The sequence below is a fragment of the Entelurus aequoreus genome, linkage group LG10 (assembly GCF_033978785.1).
Source record: "Entelurus aequoreus isolate RoL-2023_Sb linkage group LG10, RoL_Eaeq_v1.1, whole genome shotgun sequence".
NCBI classification, from domain to species: Eukaryota; Metazoa; Chordata; class Actinopteri; order Syngnathiformes; family Syngnathidae; genus Entelurus; species Entelurus aequoreus.
Window position 1 is genome coordinate 32,382,144 of NC_084740.1, and position 22,720 is coordinate 32,404,863.

The window sequence follows — 22,720 nt, forward strand, 5'->3', positions numbered from 1 at the left end:
GTGTTGGTGAATCTTTTGCAATTTGTTTAATGAACAATGGAGACAGCTAAGAAGAAAGTTGTAGGTGGGATCGGTGTATTAGCGGCGGACTACAGCAACACAACCAGGAAGACTTTGACTCGGATAGCAGACGCGCTAGCCGACGCTAGCCACCGACCGCACGGATGATCGTGGTGAAGTCCTTCGTCCTTCCGTCGATCGCTGAAACGCAGGTGAGCACGGGTGTTGATGAGCAGATGAGGGCTGGCTGGCGTAGGTGGAGCGCTAATGTTTTTATCATAGCTCTGTGAGGTCCCGTTACTAAGTTAGCTTCAATGGCGTCGTTAGAAACAGCATTTTTAAGCTTCGCCAAGCTGGAAAGCATTAACCGTGTATTTACATGTCCCAGGTTTAATAGTGTTGTTGATCTTCTGTCTATCCTTCCAGTCAGGGATTTATTTATTTTGTTTCTATATGCAGTTAAGCACGATGCTATCACGTTAGCTCCGTAGTTAAGTTAGCTTCAATGGCGTCGTTAGCAATAGCATTGTTAATCTTCGCCAGTCTGGAAAGCATTAACCGTGTATTTACATGTCCATGGTTTAATAGTATTGTTGATCTTCTGTCTATCCTTCCAGTCAGGGATTTGTTTATTTTGTTTCTATATGCAGTTAAGCACGATGCTATCACGTTAGCTCCGTAGTTAAGTTAGCTTCAATGGCGTCGTTAGCAACAGCATTGTTAATCTTCGCCAGGCTGGAAAGCATTAACCGTGTATTTACATGTCCATGGTTTAATAGTATTGTTGATCTTCTGTCTATCCTTCCAGTCAGGGATTTATTTATTTTGTTTCTATATGCAGTTAAGCACGATGCTATCACGTTAGCTCCGTAGCTAAAGTGTTTCGTCGATGTATTGTCGTGGAGATAAAAAGTCACTGTGAATGTCCACTTCGCATTCTCGACTCTCATTTTCAAGAGGATATAGTATCCGAGGTGGTTTAAAATACAAATTCGTGATCCACAATAGAAAAAGGAGAGAGTGTGGAATCCAATGAGCCAGCTTGTACCTAAGTTACGGTCAGAGCGAAAAAAGATATGTCTTGCACTGCATTCTAGTCCTTCACTATAACGTACCTCATCCACGAATCTTTCATCCTCGCTCAAATTAATGGGGTAATCGTCGCTTTCTCGGTCCGAATCGCTCTAGCTGCATTGAAAACAATAGGAAAATATGAGGAGCCTTTCAACTGACTACGTCACGCTACTTCCGGTAGGGGCAAGGCTTTTGTTTTATCAGATACCAAAAGTTGCGATCTTTATCGTCGTTGTTCTCTACTAAATCCTTTCAGCAAAAATATGGCAATATCGCGAAATGATCAAGTATGACACATAGAATGGATCTGCTATCCCCTTTTAAATAAAAAAAATTCATTTCAGTAGGCCTTTAAGTAAGGGACAAAAATACATTTACTTACAACTAGGGTTGTACGGTATTAGTATAGTGCCGCGATACTAATGAATCATATTCGGTACTATACCGCCTCTGTAAAGTACCAGTCAACCATGTCGTGACATTGCTGATTTTACGAGCAGAGGAGCATGTTCGGCAGCGCACAATCACAGAGTACTTACAAACAGACACAGTGTGTAGACAGAAAAGGGAGAACGGACGCATTTTGGCTTAAAAACTAAAGATAAAGGTGAAGTTATAACACCGAAATGCCCTCAGGAAGAGGTGCTTTAAGACATGGCTAGCTAGCTAGCGGCTAAATTCCAGCCGCAGTCGGCAGTGTTTTAGCTACTTCTAAATCACTAATCCTCGCCTCCATGGCGACAAATAAAGTACGTTTCTTACAAGTATCATCTCTGCAGGACGCAGAATAGCTAAACATGTTGCACTACACACCGTAGCTCACCGGCGTGACAATGTAAACAAACGCCATGGGTGGATCTACACCTGGCATCCACTGTAATGATACCAAGTACAGGAGCGTATCTAGTCGATACTACTATAATCGATATTTTTTGGCATCACAACATCTTCTTTCGTTTTTTTTTAATGTATATTATGTTTATAAACTCAGGAAATATGTCCCTGGACACATGAGGACTTAAATTATGACCAATGTATGATCCTTATATCTACTTGGTGTCGGGTCGATACCCAAATTTGTGGTATCTTCCAAAACTAATGTAAAGTATCCAAACAACAGAAACATAAGTGATTACTACATTTTAGTGTACATAAGTGTAGATAGAACGTGTTAAAAGAGAAAGTAAGCAGATATTAACAGTAATTAATAATTTTGACAGAATAATAGAATGATAAATGACACAATATGTTACTGCATATGTCAGCAGCTAAATTATGAGCCTTTGTTTGTTTACTTACTAATAAAAGACAAGTTGTCTTGTATGTTCACTATTTTATTTAAGGACAAACTTGCAATAAGAAACATATGTTTAATGTACCGTAAGATTTTTTGTTAAAATAAAGCCAATAATGCAATTTTTTTGTGGTCCCCTTCATTTAGAAAAGTATCGAAAAGTACTGAAAAATATCGAAATACAGTACATTTTGGTATCGGTACAACACTACTTACAACCAAAAATACAGTGCAGCCTAGCCTTTAGTTACAGCAGCGCTTCTCAATATTTTTTTTGTCATGCACCTCGAGCGGGACATCATTTTTTTTCACGCCTCCCCTAAATTGAAATACGATTGAGAACCTAATAATATTCATTTATTTATCTCTACAAACCAATTTACAGAGTTGTTGAAACCAGTACCTACATGCCACCTAGCTGAAGACTTGTGTATTATTTTCTCACGCCCCCTTCCGACAACTTATCATGCCCACCCCACTATATACTGTACAGTAAGAAGTAGTGGTCTAATGATTATAAAACTGTTGGACATTTCTGGATAAACACAAAGACTATGGTGCATCCGGAAAGTATTCAAAGCACTTCACTTTTTCCACATTTTGTTATGTTACAGCCTTATTCCAAAATATAATTATTTTATTTTTTGTCCTCAAAGAACAATTTCTCTTGTGGATCAATACAATTTTTCTATGTCTAAAATTGTATACACAATACCCCATAATGACAAAGTTAAAAAGGTTGTTTTTAGAAATGTTTGCAAATTTATCAAAAACTAAAATCTAAGAAATCACATATACATAAGTATTCATACCCTTTGCCATGAAGCTCAAAGTGAGTTCAGGTGCGTCCTGTTTCAACTGACCGTCCTTGAGATGTTCCTACAGCTTACTTGGAGACATTCCACCTGTGGCAAATTTAGTTGGTTGGACATGATTTGGAAAGGCACACACCTGTCTATATAGAAGGACCCACGCTTGACAGTGCATGGCAGAATGAAGACAAAGGAATTGTTGGTTGACCTTCGAGACAGGATTGTCTCGAGGCGCAAATTTGGGAAAGGGTGTACAAAATATCTGCTGCCTTGAAGGTCCCAATAAGCACAGGGGCCTCCATCATCCGTAAATGGAAGAAGTTTGGAACCACCATGTCGTGGACTATTTTTTTCATACGTTGTTGATGTGGAAATGGTTGCCTCTGCATTTTGTTGGTGTGGCACCGAACGGAGATGGTGACATGCGGAGTAAGCACTCTTCATTCTCTAGCAGGTGACTTTTCAAATGATGCTACATATTAGCAGTAATGCTACTTTTTGTAGCATTACGCAGCTGCGCTTTTGCCCCACGCTTGACAAATTACGGTTGTCTGTTCGACATATTCCCACTTGAAGCCAAACCACCGCCAGACGATGGACCCGTGCTGCTTTTCTTGGGAATTAATTATTCCTTCATTTGTTACCAGATTCGCACCTTCTTTCTCTCGTATTACCACTCGCACCACAGCTAAAGTTACCCATGCTGCTACCTCTCTGCTCCGCGAGGGCGTATACGTATGTGACGTATGTAAGAAGGTGCGCTTGTTTATGTCTCTGTGAGAAGGAGAGACTAGAAAGAGTGAGAAGAGCCTGTAGTGTAATGCCAGCAGCTAAAAGCAACTGCGTGAGAACCATACTTGCCAACCTTGAGACCTCCGATACCGGGAGGGGGGGGGGGACGTGGTCGGGGGTGGGGCGTGGTTAAGAGGGGAATATATTTAAGATAGAATTCACCAACTCAAGTATTTCATATATATATACATATATATATATGTATGTATGAAATACTTGACTTTCAGTGAATTCTAGCTATATATATATATATATGTATTTTATTATACATATAAATAAAATAAATACTTGAATTTCAGTGTTCTGGAGGCTATCCAGTACATGGCAGTATTGTCCTGTTTAAGAGTGTCACAACATTGCTGTTTACGGCAGACAAACTGCTTTACGGTAGACTAAACGTGACTGCTGTTGTTGTGTGTTGTAACCGCGCTGGGAGGACGTTAATGAAACTGCCTAACAATAAACCCACATAAGAAACCAAGAACTCACCCTCGATCATTCTACAGCTATGACATCATTGGGCAGGCAAGCTGTTTATATTGTGGGAAAGCGGACGTGAGAACAGGCTGCCCCCACTCAGGTCCGCATTGAGCTGGAGGGGGCGTGGCCTCCAGCTCCGGCTGAATACCGGGAGTTTGTCGGGAGAAAATTTCTGCCGGGAGATTATCGGGAGAGGCGCTGAATACCGGTAGTCTCCCGGTAAAAACGGGAGGGTTTGCAAGTATGGTGAGAACGTATACTCGAATATCACGATATAGTCATTTTCTAAATCGCGCAGAGACAAACCCGCGATATATCGAGTATATCGATATATCGCCCAGCCCTAGCTGCTTTATAATAAAATGTGGAAGAAGTGAAGCACTGTGAATACTATCCAGATGCACTGTACTGTATGTACATATATATATATATATATTAGATTGTAATAAACACTAATCCGTCTATCTAATAAAGCTGATGTTTAGCTGTGTGTACTGCCAGGCAGTTATTTGGCACTGCAGTCTAAATAAACGGGGAGTGGCCACAGTCGAGTTTACACAGTCAGCAGTGATATCTGATGAGAATATTCTACATAGTGACAGCCCCCCCCCCCCCCCCCCCCCCCCCCCTCCCTGCATGCACTTCATTGAAATACTTCACTAGTTTTGTGACGGACGTCAAACACCTTGGAGAGTTTAAGAAGCCACCGTTGGGGCGTTTTAAATGTGCTGTGGTTAGATTTAACAACACACCCTGCCGCTGCTTGTTCCTGTTGCCATGACGGCGGAAACTCTGAACATCACACCGAGTTAAGCAGATGATGAAGGGAGTTCTGGGGTGGGGTGCTGAAGGAGTGCATGCCAATGTCGCCCTAACAAGGTCGTATCTGGTCGAATGACAGAGAAAACGAAGTAACGAGTGTGAGCAGGAAACAAAAGGCTCCTTTCAATGAAGTAGGTCACACACACACACACACACACACACACACACACACACACACACACACACACACACACACACACACACACACAAACACAAACAAACAGCTCATCTTCCCCACCAGCGTCAACAAAGAATTCGATGATGCTAAAGTGTCTGATGACAAAGAGGACGTTCATGTCGAGCGTCGGCGCTTGTTCGCCATCTGAATAACACGTGTCCTCCTCATGTACCTGCGGCCTGAATACGCTCCCATCCCCACGCTGGCCGCCCTGGTGGCGCACAGGACGTGATCTCATACTTCACTGGGAGGACTCAAACTCTCCAGAGATTAAAGAAGGGTAGTCTGGAAGGCACCCAGAGTTCTATTAGTAGTTAATACTAACTGACAGGAAAGTCCAACAGCAACAGGAAGAGGAAACGCCCCCCCGCAGAACCTCCCTCCACCCAACATCCTGGATGGTGTGTCAGTGTGAGAATGGATAGTTGCAGAAAGTCTTTGTGCCTCACAGCTGGTATTTTAGATGGCAAGTTGTCTGACTTTAGAGCATCTTTGTCACCACATACTTTGGCTTTTGACTTTTGGGAGATCTTTTATTCATTTATTTATTATTATTTTTGTATTTGTTTTAACTTCATATGTCTTACTTGTATTATATCCTTTATCTCTACTCATGGTTCTGACTATTTAACAGGTTTTATTATTTTTACTTTCCTAACTATTTAACAGGTTTTATTATTTTTACTTTTCTAACTTTTCTAACTCAGGGGGTTATCAGCATTGGGGCCTCCTGGTGCAGATGGCTCCTGTGATAGTGTTTTCTCACATGTCACCTCTGTACTCAGCCATGCATTAATTTGTTCATATAGTTGCGTATGTCTGCATGTGTGTGTGTTTGTGTTTGGTATTTGCGTGCGTATGTGATAAGGTATTTTTTTCAATTTGTAAAGCACTTTACATTGCATTTCTTTTATGAGAAGTGCTTTATAAATAAAGTTTGATTGATTGATTGTGCAAATGTGCACACGTCCTATGTTTCAGCATATAGATCATGGAGTCTCTCCTTAAGGCAGGGTTGTCCAAACTTTTTCCACTGAGGGCCGTACACGGAAAAATTTAAGCATGCGGGGGCCATTTTGATATTTTTCATTTTCAAACCTTAACAAAATATATGGATTTTTTTTTTTTAACATTTAGGGCTCCCGGGGACCATAAACGGTGTCAGTCATTAAAATGTAAAAAATAAGTCAAATTATTATTATTTTTTATTTAACGCTTACAGTAAATCTCTATATCAACTTCAGGTTGTAAAAAAAAAAAAAAGGTTTTATGCCTTTTCTGTCAAAGACAACTTTGTTTTTTATAGTAAAACTGAAATATGCAGTATTTAGTAATTAGAGCCCTAAAAGATCAATAATGCAGGACACCATTGATTTTAATTCTTTAATATTTTTGAGTAATCACAGTGAAATGTTAAATAAAAGCCTACTAAATATATTTGGGATCCAAAAGGTCCCCCACTCATAAAGTGATACATTTTTATTAGGTTTTTTTTACTTTTAACACTTAAATTACGAGATCAACTTCAGATATATCTGTCGATTTTACGTTTGAACTATTATTTTGTTTGTATTATGCTCTTTTGTCAAATAAAACTTTGATATTTTTTTATGGCAACCACACAATATATGCAATATTTTTTCCACATAAAACATTTTAAAGTGATATTTTTTGAGTAATAATTCATTATAACATAGATTTTTAGTCTTTTTTTTTTTTTTAGCAATGGCAAAAAAAAAGAAAAATAAACAAAGACAAAAGAAAAAAAACAGCCTGCATGGCAGCTTTGTGTCAACATTGCAACTTTTTCTTTTTAGATTTCACCTCACTCCACTTTTTTTTAAATGTTTTTTTAAATTTTTGCAATATTATCAATTTTGCAATTTTTGCAGAATGTGTGGCGGGCCGGTAAACAATTTGCTGCGGGCCGCAAATGGCCCCCAGGCCGCACTTTGGACACCCCTGCCTTAAGGTCTTTTAATGTTATATTTGTTTACATATATTTTACACTTACTGAATGTTGGTGATACAGTATTTAAGTCGAAATTACATAAACTCCCACTATGGTCATGTCCACACAAACATGGATAGTGTCACATTTCCTCCATTCTTGTGTTTAAAAAAAACTATAATTATGTAACACAGGGGTGTCAAACTCATTTTAGCTCGGGCTGAGCGCCGTTTCCCTCACCTGTCCCTGATTGGCAACCTGAGCACACCTATTCATGGTTGCCAATCAGGCTTCCTTATAAGCCAGCCTGCCCTGCTGCACTTTCTTGTGCTAGAATCAAGACTCTGGCCTGCATTTCGTCACCTGTCTCCTGCACCTTGAGGTCACAACTACCGCAGCCATGCCAACTCCTGACAGCACATTTCTTATAAGGCAAGCACAAAAGCTTAGTTTTACCTAGTGATGGGTTGATGAGGCCTCATGAAGCGTTTCGACACATTGCAAAACTGTATTGATACTGTGTCGATACTGTGTCACTAAATACTGACATCTGCTGGACATTAAAAATCCCTACAGGCAACCTATGGACCGACTCAACTGACACTGATTTTATGACCTAGTATATACAATAATATAAACCAAGTCATTGTATTTCATTTAGGATTATTTAATATCTTCATTTAAATAAAAATATATTTTTATCTTTTTTAGATACAGTCAAATAATGTGAACATGTATCATGACTAGGATGGTAGAAGGTGGGGATTGAACCCCAGTAACCGATTGCTGGCACGGCCATGCTACCAACTTCGCCACGCCGTCATACCTGTACCTTTCTCTAGTAACAGTAGTGATGGGTCCTGCAACACAGATGCATAGGCGCATGCGTCGAGCTCATAGAGCGAAACCCTGTGTCGGTGCGCGTACCGCTTTTAGAAAGTCACGTGACCGATCATGAGCTGCTTTGGTCACGTGACCGATACGCGAACTGTATCGCACTGACGCCTCCTCTGTGCCCTGTGAGCAACATTCCCTCTAAGGTGCGCGCCTGCGCAATTGCGCAGTGCTCAGGCGTCCTCCGCGCACACCGTGCGCCGCACAGCCAATATATGCCGCGCACCAAATCAAACCCATCTGAATTCTAAACAAAATAAACACATTTATTCTGGGTAATTTTGAAATGCAACTTTGAGTGACAGTGACAACAAGCGGCCCTAACGGTGTTCGTCAACAACACGCATTGCGCCGCTTCCTAATAAACAGTTTGACGCGCAGGCGTCAGTGCGATACAGTTCATGAGCGGTCACGTGACCAGAACAGCTCATGAGCGGTCACGTGACCAAAACAGCTCGTGTTCGGTCACGTGACTTTCTAAAAGCGATACGCGCACCGACACAGGGTATCGCTCTATGAGCTCGACGCATGCGCCGATGCATCGGTGTTGCCGGACCCATCACTAGTTTTACCCATCCATACACAGATCTCGTCTTGCTTTAGTTTTAGAAAAAAGTTTCACCTCGGCTGGAGTTCTCCAAAGGCTCCAAAACCTAATGTGATTCAAAGGCCAAAACACGTAAAATATGGGTTTTCTATAAGAAAAACTGCTAAACCGAGGCATTTGCTTTTGGTTTTTAGGCTTGTGATTGCTAAAATAGCATCTGATAATAGTTTACAGTAAATAATAGTCGGTGTCAAAAAATGGAGTTTCAAATTAATTGCGATTCCTTTTTGTAACGATTCTTAAAGGAGCTTTTTGCAACATATACACAGATTTTAAGAGGGCGCTAATTTTCCAAAAATTCTACACAGTAGGGCCGGTAAAAAATTGTATTACATAAATATAGACACATTTCAAACAAATGTGTTCTGTTAAACCAACAATTGTAACATAAGCTAGCCGATGGTGTTCGTGTTATATACATATATATGTGTATATATATATATATATATATATATATATATATATATATATATATATATATATATATATATATATATATATATATATATATAATTTTTTTTTTTATGTTAATGTGAAGAAGTTGCAAACAGCCCCTTTAATCGATTCCAGAAAATCTAATATTTAATTTTTTTCACTCTGCCCTGTCCAGCCAATCAGGCAAATTATATTGTTGATGTAGATGCCCATATTTGCGGTACAGATTTACTTTAGAAAGTGTTGGATACTTCTCTTATTGCCTTATTTGTATTTGACTTTATTTAATGGTTGGGAAGCATTTTATTAAACAAAACCAGGAACTTCAAACTTCCACTGCCTTTTACTAGGGATTGAGGTGCTGGGACCGTAATAGCTGAAGAGACAATACATCCATTTAATACCACTTGTCCCGTTCGTTTTGTCGATAACCAATATCTAACCAACACATTTTACACAGAAATTAGGCTATTTTTAGGAAAAAGTAGGTCATGCCTTCATACAATATGACAACAAATGGCAATCATATGGTTATTGTCAGTACTATCAGAAAACAAAGACTAAAACGAACACTAGCAATGGTTGTACTGGTGAAAATAAGTAGAGCATGCTTAGCAGCCTAATGTACGCACAAAACTAAAGAGGAGACATTTTACCAAGGTAGGCTACTGTTTCAAACGTTTCAGATTGCCATATAACTGGGTACATGTAGTCCACAATATGCAAACACAAATTAGGATTTATTTTATCATGTGATTTGGCTCTCTCCATACGTTTCACATTGCCATGACAGCCATGCTAATGTTGGAACCCATTTCCTCAGCGTATCAGCAAACTTTTCTTTCTTTCTTTCTTTCTTTTAGTTTATTTCGAACATGAACACATTTACATCATAATACATCACACAATTTCATATCATTTCATTTACATCATGCCCGAAAAGGAGTAGGAAGAAGCAAAGCTTATTTAATCCTACCCCTTTCCCACTTCAAAGCATTTACAATTATATAAAATCATTTACTGACCTTTTTATATAATAAAATAACATCTATGAATTAGTATATACAACAGTTTGTAATATGTAATTAATTAATTCAGTCATTATTAACATACTGAGATGAAGAATATTTTCAATAAGGTTGGAAGTTTTTCTCATAATTCTTCTTCTTTGTACTTTGTAAGCACTATTAATTTAAACAACCTCTTAAACTGGATCATGTCAGTACAATTTTTAACTTCTTTACTTAATCCATTCCATAATTTAATTCCACATACTGTTATGCTAAAAGTTTTAAGTGTTGTACGTGCATATAAATGTTTTAAATTATTTTTTCCTCTAAGGTTATATTTCTCCTCTTTAGTTGAGAAGAAATGTTGTACATTCTTTGGTAGCAGGTTATAGTTTGCTTTGTACATCATTTTAGCTGTTTGCGATTTTACCAAATCACCAAACTTTAATATTTTTGACTTAATAAATAAAGGGTTTGTATGTTCTCTATATCCAACATTATGTATTATTCTAACTGATCTTTTTTGTAACATGGTTAACGAATGTAGCGCACATTTGTAGTTATTTCCCCATATTTCTGCACAATAACTCAGATATGGTAACACTAGTGAGCAGTAGAGAATATGAAGTGATTTTTGGCCCAGGACGTGTTTTGTTTTATTCATTATTGAAATGTTTTTTGCTACCTTATGTTGTATGTTTTGTATATGAGATTTCCAGTTCATTTTATCATCTATTAATACTCCCAAAAATCTGGTTTCTTTTACCCTTTCGATGTCTACTATTTGTATTTGCGTATGATGCTCTTTTCTACTATTGCCAAATAGCATTATTTTAGTTTTACTGAGATTCAAAGATAGTCTGTTTTTGTCAAACCATCTTTTTAATTTGTTCATTTCTTCTGTTATTATTTGTATTATCTTCTGTGTGTTCTCTCCTGAACAGAAAGCAGTTGTATCATCTGCAAATAAAACTAACTTTAAGTCCTTTGTAACTTTACAAATGTCGTTTATATAAAGATTAAACAATTTTGGTCCCAGTATTGATCCCTGCGGCACACCACAGGATATATCTAGCCGTGTTGACATATTTTCACTCATCTTCACATATTGCTTCCTGTTGGTTAAATAGCTTCTTACCCAGTTCAATACCAAACCTCTGATGCCATATCGTTCTAATTTTTGTATTAAAATATCATGATTCATTGTATCAAATGCTTTTGTTAAGTCCATGAATACTGCTGCCGCACATTCTTTACCATCTATTGCATTGGTAATTTCCTCTGTTATTTTAATTAATGGTATTGATGTTGAGATATTTGCTCGAAATCCATATTGGTTCTCCACGAGCGTCCCACTTTTGTTAATAAATAAATCTAATCGACTATTGAATAATTTTTCCATGATTTTGGAGAATTGTGGAAGTAATGAAATTGGTCTGTAGTTAGTAAACTGGTGTACGTCTCCATTCTTATAGATTGGTACGACTTTTGCAATTTTCATTTTGTCTGGGAATTTTCCGGTTAAAAATGATACATTGGTGATATACGTCAGAGGTTCTGAAATGTCTTCTATAACCTTTTTTATCGTTACCATATCTATTCCATGACAGTCAGTTGAAGTCTTGTATTTACAATTTTTTACAATTTTGATTATTTCTTCTTTTGTTACACTTTTAAGAAACATGGAATTGGGATTTCTGTCTATGAGCTCACTCAAGTCCTCAACTGACCCATCATCTGCATTTGGAATTCTTTGATCCAGATTTGTTCCGATATTAACAAAATAATCATTGAAACGTTCAGCTATTTGGTTCATATTGTCATTTTTTGTATGTCCATCTAGAAAGTACTGGGGGTAATCTTTCTTAGCACCATTTTTAATGATGCTATTTAGGATGCCCCATGTTGCTCTCATGTTGTTTTTGTTCTTGTTTAATAATTGACTGTAGTATTCCTTCTTACATGTTCGTAGTATACCAATTAGCTTGTTTTTATATTTCTTATACTTATTTTCTGCCTCTATAGATCTTTGTGTTATAAATATTCGATACAATGTGGGTTTTTTGTGACAAGCATTTTTCAGTCCTTTTGTCATCCACGGTTGGTTGTTTTTCTTTTGCTTCTTACTACGTTCTTTCCATGGGCAATGTTTATCATAGAGTGTTAGAAAGGTGTTGACAAAATTCCCATATGCATCATCTACATCAGGGGTCACCAACCTTTTTGAAACCAAGAGCTACTTCTTGGGTAGTGATTAATGCGAAGGGCTACCAGTTCGATACACACTTAAATAAATTGCCAGAAATAGCCAATTTGCTCAATTTACCTTTAACTCTATGTTATTATTAATAATTAATGATATTTACTCTTAATTGAACGGTTTAAAAGAGGAGAAAACATGAAAATAATGACAATTAAATTTTGAAACATAGTTTATCTTCAATTTCGACTCTTTAAAATTCAAAATTCAACCGAAAAAAAAGAAGAGAAAAACTTAAAAAAAGAATTTATGGAACATCATTAGTAATTTTCCCTGATTAAGATTAATTTTAGAATTTTGATGACATGTTTTATGTAGGTTAAAATCCAATCTACACTTTGTTAGAATATATAACAAATTGGACCATTTCTAACAAAGACAAATCATTATTTCTTCCAGATTTTCCAAAACAAACATTTTAAAATAAATTCAAAAGACTTTGAAATAAGATTTAAATTTGATTCTACAGATTTTCAAGATTTGCCAGAATAATTTTTTTGAATTTTAATCATAATAAGTTTGAAGAAATATTTCACAAATATTCTTCGTCTAAAAAACAGAAGCTAAAATGAAGAATTAAATTAAAATATATTTATTATTCTTTACAATAAAAAAAATAAATTTACTTGAACATTGATTTAAATTGTCAGGAAAGAAAAGGAAGGAATTTAAAAGGTAAATAGGTATATGTGTTTAAAAATCCTAAAATCATTTTTAAGGTTGTATTTTTTCTCTGAAATTGTCTTTCTGAAAGTTATAAGAAGCAAAGTAAAATAATTAATGAATTTATTTAAACAAGTGAAGACCAAGTCTTTCAAATATTTTCTTGGATTTTCAAATTCTATTTGAGTTTTGTCTCTCTTAGAATTAAAAATGTCGGGCAAAGCGAGACCAGCTTGCTAGTAAATAAATACAATTTAAAAAATAGAGGCAGCTCACTTGTAAGTGCTGCTATTTGAGCTATTTTTAGAACAGGCCGGCGGGCTACTCATCTGGTCCTTACGGGCTACCTGGTGCCCGCGGGCACCGCGTTGGTGACCCCTGATCTACATCATCTTCATTATATACATTGTCCCAAATTTGTTTCCTCAGATCCTTCTTGAAGAAAATCATTCCTTCCTCTGTACATAGTCTTTGAAATGTCTTTTTGTCAATGTTCTTCTTCCTGTAGTTCCCATCATAAATAGTAAAGACTGGCAGATGGTCGCTGATGTCGGTTGTTAACAGTCCACTTGTTATATTATTATCAAAGACATTAGTGAATATATTGTCAATAAGTGTAGCACTGTGACTTGCAATTCTGGTTGGCCTTGTGATTTGAGGATACAAACTCATACTATACATTGTATCTGTGAAATCATTAATGGACTTTTGCTTGTTGGGGTTCAAGAGATCAATGTTGAAGTCTCTACATAAAAAAGAGTACTTTTTGACTGATTCCATTGAAAGTTCCCTTAAGCCAGTCTTCAAATCCTTCAATACTTGAGTTGGGTGCCCTATATATACAACTGATCAATACATTTCTATTTCTTTCATGACATATCTCAATGGTTATACACTCTAAAACATTGTCAATAGCCAGTGACATGTCTTTTACCACCTTGTAATGGAAGTCCTTCATCACATATACAGCAACTCCGCCTCCATTCTTATTTACTCTATTAATATAATTGAGTTCATATCCTTCTAGTCCAAAGTCCATTCCTTTTTTTGGATCCATCCATGTCTCTGATACAGCGATAATTTTGAAAGGTTCTTTAAAGTGTTCCAAAAATAATTTCATATTGTTAAAATTGGCATACAAGCTTCTGCAGTTAATATGAATAATTGACAGTTTGTTATTGGAATTAATGTTGGTGTTGTACTGTACTTCTGTATAATATAAACAATTATTGTCCATGTGAGAAAAAAAATGTATGTCTGGATCTATAGCACTGTCCAATTCCGTCCTGTTATAGTCGGTGCTGGAAAAGGTTATAAATTCTCTGTTTGATTGATTATTGTTTGTTTGTGTCATGGTTGTGTTTAATTTTTTTATCGTTATTGATATTTATCCAGCTCTGCTATTTTCCTTATGACTATTACTCTTGCTTCCTCTGGTGTTCCATTTAGTTTAATAAATATTTTACAGTTTGCTGTCCATGTTTGTTGTATTTTTCCTTGTTTTCTTAAGCTACGTGCTTTTCTGGCTATGTCTGTGTTTTTCTTTGTTAAATGTTCATTTATGTACACGTCTGTTCCTTTCAGCTTCCTCCCTTGTTTTAGTAATGCGGTTTTATGTTTCCTATTGACAAATCTCATTATTATTACTGGTGCCGAATTATCTTTCGTCTTATGGAGTGGGTGGCAAGCTTCCACATTTGCCATGTCCATGAATATGCCTTTTAACTCCATGAATGTTGCCACTTGCCTCTCTGTGGAGATGTCCAAATTCCCGGGCTCTTCTCCACCATTGGCGGTCACCGCCCGAGCATATGAACGGGGCTTAATATTAAGCCCGGTCAAAATAACGTCATTTATTCTTGTGTATTGTTCCAGTTCATCCACTCGGTCTGTTAACTGTTCTATTTGTAAAGTTTTTGCATCATTCTCGACTCGTAGAATTTTTACCTCCTCCACCAGCTGCATAATTGTCTGTTGGTACTGCTTAATTGCTGATACCTCTGCTGTTAAAAATTCAAGTGATCGCCTTATCTCCTCACCTTCATCAGGAGAGAGCACCTTCTTTGGCCCCATGTTGATTTTGGCTGTCGCGGGTGTTTACCGCCTTCAGCCAAGGCTGTCCCCGGTCCCGTCGTCGCGAGGTGGTCCCGCTTCTGCTAGCTGCTGCTAGCCGCTAGCCGGGCCTCTCCCTTGCTGCTCTGCTGCTGTCACACGCCGCCGCGCGAAAGCTGTCGCTCTCGCCGCCGTGAGGTGGTGGTCCCACTGCTGCTGGCTGCTAGCCGGGCTTCTCCTTCGCCGCCCCGCTGCCGTCACTCGCCGCCGCCGTCACCTGCCGGTCCCGTCGTCGCGAGGTGGTCCCGCTTCTGCTAGCCGGGCCTCTCCCTCGCCGCTCTGCTGCTATCACACGCCGCCGCAAGAAAGCTGTCGATCTCGCCGCCGTGAGGTGGTGGGGTGGTGATCCCACTGCTGCTGGCTGCTAGCCGGGCCTCTACCTCGCCGCCCCGCTGCTGTCACTCGCCGCCGCCGTCACCTACCGGTCCCGTCGTCGCGAGGTGGTCTTGCTTCTGCTAGCTGCTGCTAGCTGCTAGCCAGGCCTCTCCCTCGCCACCGACGTCTTCCGCAGGAAGCCTGCACGTACCCAGAGCCCAGTTGCGTCTTCTGAGTCCACACTGGAGCTGTCTTCCTTCCTCTTAGCATGTCCAAACTGAGAACGAAATAGGCACTGATACTACCCATATCCACATAGGTTTTATTTATCGAAAATATATTTTGCCCTGTCAGTTGGAATACACATCAACATACAGGCTAACGGACATATATTTCCCCCGTTAGCCTATATGTCGATGTGTCATTGACCGGGCGAGCATGCTAAGCATTCATTGCACAAACATCATAGATTGTACTGTATTGGACAATATAGTTTACATACGAAACGTCCATTTCCATTTATTACAAATAATAAGAAAACGTAAATGCCTTACTTACTTATCAAGGAGGAAATTAGCAAGAATGGCGTCAGATGAAAACATCTTCTACGCCTTCAATCGTCTCCAACTTTCAAAGGCATCCCCGATACAAATCCTTATTTTGTTCCTGGCTTTGTCATGAATAACTTGAGAATCGTAACGAGGCCTTTTAGATTTACTAAGGTCTTACATGTTTAGTAACTTTACCAGTGGCAGTAGCCAGACGGAGGGGGTGGTGCGTAACAGGCAACCTGGATGTGACACACTCACGGACTTTTTAATTGGTCAAACGGTAGAGGGCGGGGCATCAAAATGAAAATAATAACAACATTTCAGAGCTGTAAATCAAATTTTCAAATGAGCGTATCCCGGCTGATCTACTGTTATCAGTTATAGAGGTATGCGAAAAGAACATTATTTATTTGTCATGATCCGATCATGATCATGTTTAGTTTAGTTTTGACTCCCTCAATTCTGTTTTCAGCACCCTTGAGTCTGTGTGTTTTGGTTACCATGGGTGCTGACTAGTTTCACATGCCTCTGATTAGTGTCCGGGACGCTCAACTGCTGCCAAACACTAATCAGAGAGCTACCTATTCTCGTTTTTCGTCACGCTCAGTCTGGCTTTCTTGTTTGCACTACGCAACAGTTACGACGTCTACTTTTTGATTCCTATGCCTGTTTAGAATAGAATAGAAGAGAAGAGAAAGTACTTTATTGATCCCTGGGGGAAATTCAGCACCACAGTTAGCTCACAATAAACACTTACTGTAGGTATTTTTTACATGTGAATAGTATAAATACAGTCTATTATACAGCATAATTCACATGTGAATAATATAAATACAGTCTATTATACATTCAAGTACAGTCAAAGTTTGTATGCTAAGCTTTTACGCTGGCCTTTTCCTTAGCTTTGCTTCCCGTGCTATCAGCACGCTTGTTTTGTTTATCTGCATTTCCTGCCTGATTTATGAACAATAAATAATTTCCTTACCTGCACCTTACAACCAGAGTTCCGTCTGCATTTTGGGAGTACGATCCATGCAGTAAAATTTGACCCCGTTGTTACATTATTAATGCCTTTTGACATAATTCATCGTATTCGGTACTATACCGCCTCTGAAAGGTACCGGGACCCTTACAAAAAATAAAACAGAACAGACTTTCTTTAGCAGCACAGTTCTGGTGCTGTAGTTGTAGGAGATGTCTCAAAACGTCGTCAGTAGTCCCGACAAAACCTGAAAATGGAAGAAAATGCATATTTTATGAAAAAAATTATTTTGCTAAAATGTCGTAAGGGGGGACCCTTACAAAAAATTTAAAAAAAACGGACTTGCTTCAGCAGCACAATTCTGGTGCTGTAGTTGTAGGAGATGTCTCAAAACGTCATCAGGAGTCCCGACAAAACCTGAAAATGGAAGAAAATGCATATTTTACGGAAACATTTTTTTGCTAAAATGTCGCAAGGGGGGAAACAGACTTGCTTCAGCAGCACAATTCTGGTGCTGTAGTTGTAGGAGATGTCTCAAAACGTCATCAGGAGTCCCGACAAAACCTGAAAATGGAAGAAAATGCATATTTTACGAAAAAATAATTTTGCTAAAATGTCGTAAAAGGGGACCCTTACAAAAATTTCAAAAAAACGGACTTGCTTCAGCAGCACAATTCTGGTGCTGTAGTTGTAGGAGATGTCTCAAAACGTCGTCAGGAGTCCCGACAAAACCTGAAAATGGAAGAAAATGCATATTTTACGGAAACATTTTTTTGCTAAAATGTCGCAAGGGGGGAAACAGACTTGCTTCAGCAGCACAATTCTGGTGCTGTAGTTGTAGGAGATGTCTCAAAACGTCATCAGGAGTCCCGACAAAACCTGAAAATGGAAGAAAATGCATATTTTACGAAAAAACATTTTTGCTAAAATGTCGTAAAGGGGGACCCTTACAAAAAATTCAAAAAAAACGGACTTGCTTCAGCAGCACAATTCTGTCATCAGGAGTCCCGATAAAACCTGAAAATGGAAGAAAATGCATATTTTACGTAAAAATAATTTTGCTAAAATGTCGTAAGGGGGGACCCTTACAAAAAATTTAAAAAAAACGGACTTGCCTCAGCAGCACAATTCTGGGCCTGTATTAGTAGGAGATGTCTCAAAACGTCATCAGGAGTCCCGACAAAACCTGAAAATGGAAGAAAATGCATATTTTATGAAAAAACATTTTTGCTCAACTGTCGTAGGGGGCACCCTTACAAAAATTTCAAAAAAACGGACTTGCTTCAGCAGCACAATTCTGGTGCTGTAGTTGTAGGAGATGTCTCAAAACGTCATCAGGAGTCCAGACAAAACTTGAAAATGGAAGAAAATGCATATTTTACGAAAAAATAATTTTGTTAAAATGTCGTAAGGGGGCCCTTACAAAAAATTCAAAAAAACGGACTTGCTTCAGCAGCACAATTCTGGTGCTGTAGTTGTAGGAGATGTCTCAAAACGTCGTCAGGAGTCCCGAGAAAACCTGAAAATGGAAGAAAATGCATATTTTACGAAAAAAACGTTTTGCTAAAATGTCGTAAGGGGGGAAACAGACTTGCTTCAGCAGCACAATTCTGGTGCTGTAGTTGTAGGAGATGTCTCAAAATGTCATCAGGAGTCCCGACAAAACCTGAAAATGGAAGAAAATGCATATTTTATGAAAAAATGTTTTTGCTAAAATTTCGTAAGGGGACCCTTACAAAAAATTCAAAAAAAACGGACTTGCTTCAGCAGCACAATTCTAGTGCTGTAGTTGTAGATGTCGCAAAACGTCATTAGGAGTCCCGAAAAAACCTGAAAATGGAAGAAAATGCATATTTTATGAAAACATTTTTTTGCTAAAATGTCATAAGGGGGGACCCTTACAAAAAATTCAAAAAAACGGACTTGCTTCAGCAGCACAATTCTGGGCCTGTAATTGTAGGAGATGTCTCAAAACGTCATCAGGAGTCCCGACAAAACCTGAAAATGGAAGAAAATGCATATTTTACGAAAAAATGTTTTTGCTAAAATGTCGTAAGGGGGGACCCTTACAAAAAATTCAAAAAAACTGATTGCTTCAGCAGCACAATTCTGGTAGGAAATGTTTCAAAACGTTATCAGGAGTCTCGACAAAACCTGAAAATGGAAGAAAATGCATATTTTACGAAAAAAGATTATTGCTAAAATGTCGTAAGGGGGGACCCTTACAAAAAATTCAAAAAACCGGACTTGCTTCAGCAGCACAATTCTGGTGCTGTAGTTGTAGGAGATGTCTCAAAACGTCATCAGGAGTCCCGATAAAACCTGAAAATGGAAGAAAATGCATATTTTACGAAAAAATAATTTTACTAAAAATTCAAAAAAACTGACTTGCTTCAGCAGCACAATTCTGGTGCTGTAGTTGTAGGAAATGTCTCAAAACGTCATCAGGAGTCCCGACAAAACCCGAAAATGGAAGCAAATGCATATTTTACGAAAACAAATTTTTGCTAAAATGTCGTAAAAAAATTCAAAAAAACGGACTTGCTTCAGCAGCACAATTTTGGTGCTGTAGTTGTAGGAGATGTCTCAAAACGTCATCAGGAGTCGCGACAAAACCCAAAAATGGAAGAAAATGCATATTTTACGAAAAAACATTTTTGCTAAAATGTCGTAAGGTGGGACCTTTACAAAAAAAACAAAAAAAAGGATTTGCTTCAGCAGCACAATTCTGGTGCTGTAGTTGTAGGAGATGTCTCAAAACGTCATCAGGAGTCCCGACAAAACCTGAAATTGGAAGAAAATGCATATTTTACGAAAATAATTTTTGCTAAAATGTCGCAAGGTCATTAATGTGTTATTTATTACAGACAAGCTTTGACAGTTGAAGTTATAGTCCCTACTTTTGGTAGTAAGCTGTAACCTTTAGTATAAATGGTTCGTGCAATGCATCGTTTTAATACCACTGCGGCGTCGATTGTTAAGTGTATTAAATTAGATGTACATGAGATAGTATGATGGAGAAGTTATTTTAGTGTTCGATTGTTCCATCCAGACTGTGTATGTAGATTTTCATTTGGCCTGCGAGCCCGATCTGCCCACACATGGCAGTGAAATAATAAACATAATATAGAATAGAAAAGCAGTTTATCGTTGATATACACAGGTATATGTCCAGGATTTAGCATTGGAGAGGGATAAACTCTGTAGAAGTTTACTTTAGCCAGTGTACTGTACCAGAAATTCCCGGTCGGGCTTCCTTACTTTTTGTCCACCGTGTCGTCTCCTTACTCTTTGTGCTGACGCGGAACCACGGTGAGTTGCTGGTCTCGTTGTGTCATCTGGGATGTTGTGTTGTAGTAAAAGTCAAGTAAAAATTAAATGGCTGGTGGCTATCACTGGTGTCCATATTCCATACGGTCTTAGTAAAACAAAAAACTAATACTGTACCGAACATAAATGCGGGGCAGGGACCGAAGTTTAGTCAGCGTTTGGGGGCGTGGTAAGGAGGGCTTTGTTTGCATCTAACAACACCGCCTCTCAAAATGAACCGTTTTTGGAAGCAACCAGAAAGTGTCTTAAAGATAAGTCTTTACAGCAAAATCTATGAAAAATTTTGACCAACCATCATTACATGTTACATGGTCCACCGCCCCACCAGTAAGTAGATATTAACAGTAAATGAACAAATAGATTAATAATCCATTTTCTACCACTTTTCCTTAATAATGTTGACAAAATAATAGAATGATAAATGACACATATGTCAGCAGACTAAATTAGGAGCCTTTGTTTGTTTACTTATTACTAAAAACAAGTTGTTTAGTATGTTCCCTATTTTATTTAGGGACAAAATTGTTCTTCCATTGCAATAAAAAACATATGTTTAATGTACTGTAAGATTTTTTGTTAAAATAAAGACAATAATGCAATTTTTTGTGGTCCCCTTTATTTAGAAAAGTACTGAAAAGTACCAAAAAGTATCGAAATACATTTTGGTACCGGTACCAAAATATTGGTATCGGGACAACACTAATAGAAACTGATCAGACCTATTTCATGGAAGAATGTAGTTAATCATAGAACTGGCATCTGACGTTATTAAAAAAAAGTACAGATTTGAATCGAGAATCGTTTCGAATCAAGAATGGAGTCTGAATTGAATCGTCACCCCCACGAATCGAATCGAATCATGGGGTCCCCAAAGATTCACAACCCTAGTAAATAATATTTAAAGTCAAATGCATTTTTCTGTGGATTATTTTACATTTCCGAAACGACGCTGTTTTGAATCCATCCTCACGGCAAACAGAGTTTTTACTTGTTTGATGTTGCCCTCTCACCACACGGTCTCACGTTTCAGGTGGTTTCCTCACCAACCTGCTTCTTTCTCTCTATTCATCACCTCGCTTTCAGCAGCCCATTGAAGTGTAAGCAACATGAGGCTCTGTGCACGCACACACACACACACACACACACACACACACACACACACACACACCCTGACTCACTCCTGCTTGTGGTCTGAGGAGAGGGGGTCCTCTCTGTGGGAAAGCTTGCCCGTGTATGCAGCGCTCTCATGCCCAGTGGTAGCAAAATATACGAGCTACAACAACACGCCACCGCCTCGGGTGCCAACATGGCGACCGCAGGGGCGGATGAAAGCCCTGTCGGTGCGCCACTGACTTTGATCGATAATCCTGGGACCGGGACTTGTTTTATGAGCTCTGCTGTCTGACACGTTAGTACGACTATGTGGTGTGGCTGCAAGTAAACACACACGCTGCCCTGTCTGACTCCAAGTGAGCTGTTTGAACGTCCACAAACTTCATGGGTGACAGCTGTGAAAACAAAACAAAAAGTCATAAGTGAGGCTCTTAAACTTTCTGTTAACATTGCTTATTAAGGCAACAGTCGTGATTGATGCCTCGAATAACTGGCTCGCAGTAAAGAAAATAGCGTTTTAGTTGTCGCCATGGCACCCTGGGTCAAAAGTGTATTTAGTGGCTGACAAACTACACCGTTTGGTCAAAAGTATTGGGACGCATGTGTTACGGATGCCAGCGGTAAACCTCAGTTCCTGACACTTTAAGACACATGTGGCAAACTCCCGGTCCCCGGATCTATTTGAAAATCAACGAGCATCCAGACCGCACGTCAAATTTTAATTAACCCTGACATGTAATCTGGCAGTAATCTCCCATGAAATCAATGAGTTTTTGAGTAATGGGTAGAAAACTAACTGTACTTGGAACGCCCCCTTTACGTTGCCACACTCCGCCCCCTCATGGTGTGACGTCATCTCGAGATTTCCTCGCATTTTTGAAATTTCGATTACATAATCGCATGTTTTTGTCGCCCTGGTCCATGATTACTTCTAAACTGATATGGTTAACATTATGAGCAAAAAATAAATGTAAAAAATAATCGCCATTTGCGGACTGTGTTTCCTCAGGCATCTTGAGGAAAACATCAGTAGAAGAGGACACAA

The 22,720-nt window shown here is 38.6% G+C and overlaps 1 protein-coding gene and 2 long non-coding RNA genes across 6 annotated transcripts in view; 1 reads left to right on the plus strand and 2 right to left on the minus strand.

Annotated features, from left to right (window-relative positions):
* The first annotated feature begins 7,760 nt into the window (after positions 1 to 7,760).
* Positions 7,761 to 22,720, plus strand: part of ppp5c (protein phosphatase 5, catalytic subunit) — a 38,402-nt gene continuing 23,442 nt past the window's right edge. The window contains exon 1 of the mRNA XM_062060542.1: positions 7,761 to 7,835. Coding sequence (XP_061916526.1) covers positions 7,804 to 7,835 — 32 coding nt within the window. The 5' untranslated portion in view covers positions 7,761 to 7,803. The remainder of the gene's footprint in view (positions 7,836 to 22,720) is intronic.
* Positions 18,162 to 18,755, minus strand: LOC133658470 (uncharacterized). The gene is made up of 3 exons (XR_009827475.1): positions 18,656 to 18,755; positions 18,490 to 18,584; positions 18,162 to 18,418 (listed from the first exon to the last, which is right to left on the minus strand). It is a non-coding gene; the product is annotated as an uncharacterized LOC133658470 (long non-coding RNA).
* LOC133658469 (uncharacterized) overlaps positions 18,827 to 22,720 on the minus strand; it is a 31,133-nt gene continuing 27,239 nt past the window's right edge. For 3 of the 4 annotated variants that reach the window (XR_009827473.1, XR_009827472.1, XR_009827471.1), the window contains exons 3-5: positions 19,135 to 19,554; positions 18,969 to 19,062; positions 18,827 to 18,898 (exon numbers count right to left, since the gene is read on the minus strand). This is a non-coding gene — a long non-coding RNA (uncharacterized LOC133658469). The remainder of the gene's footprint in view (positions 18,899 to 18,968; positions 19,063 to 19,134; positions 19,555 to 22,720) is intronic. The other variant, XR_009827474.1, reaches the window with a different exon arrangement.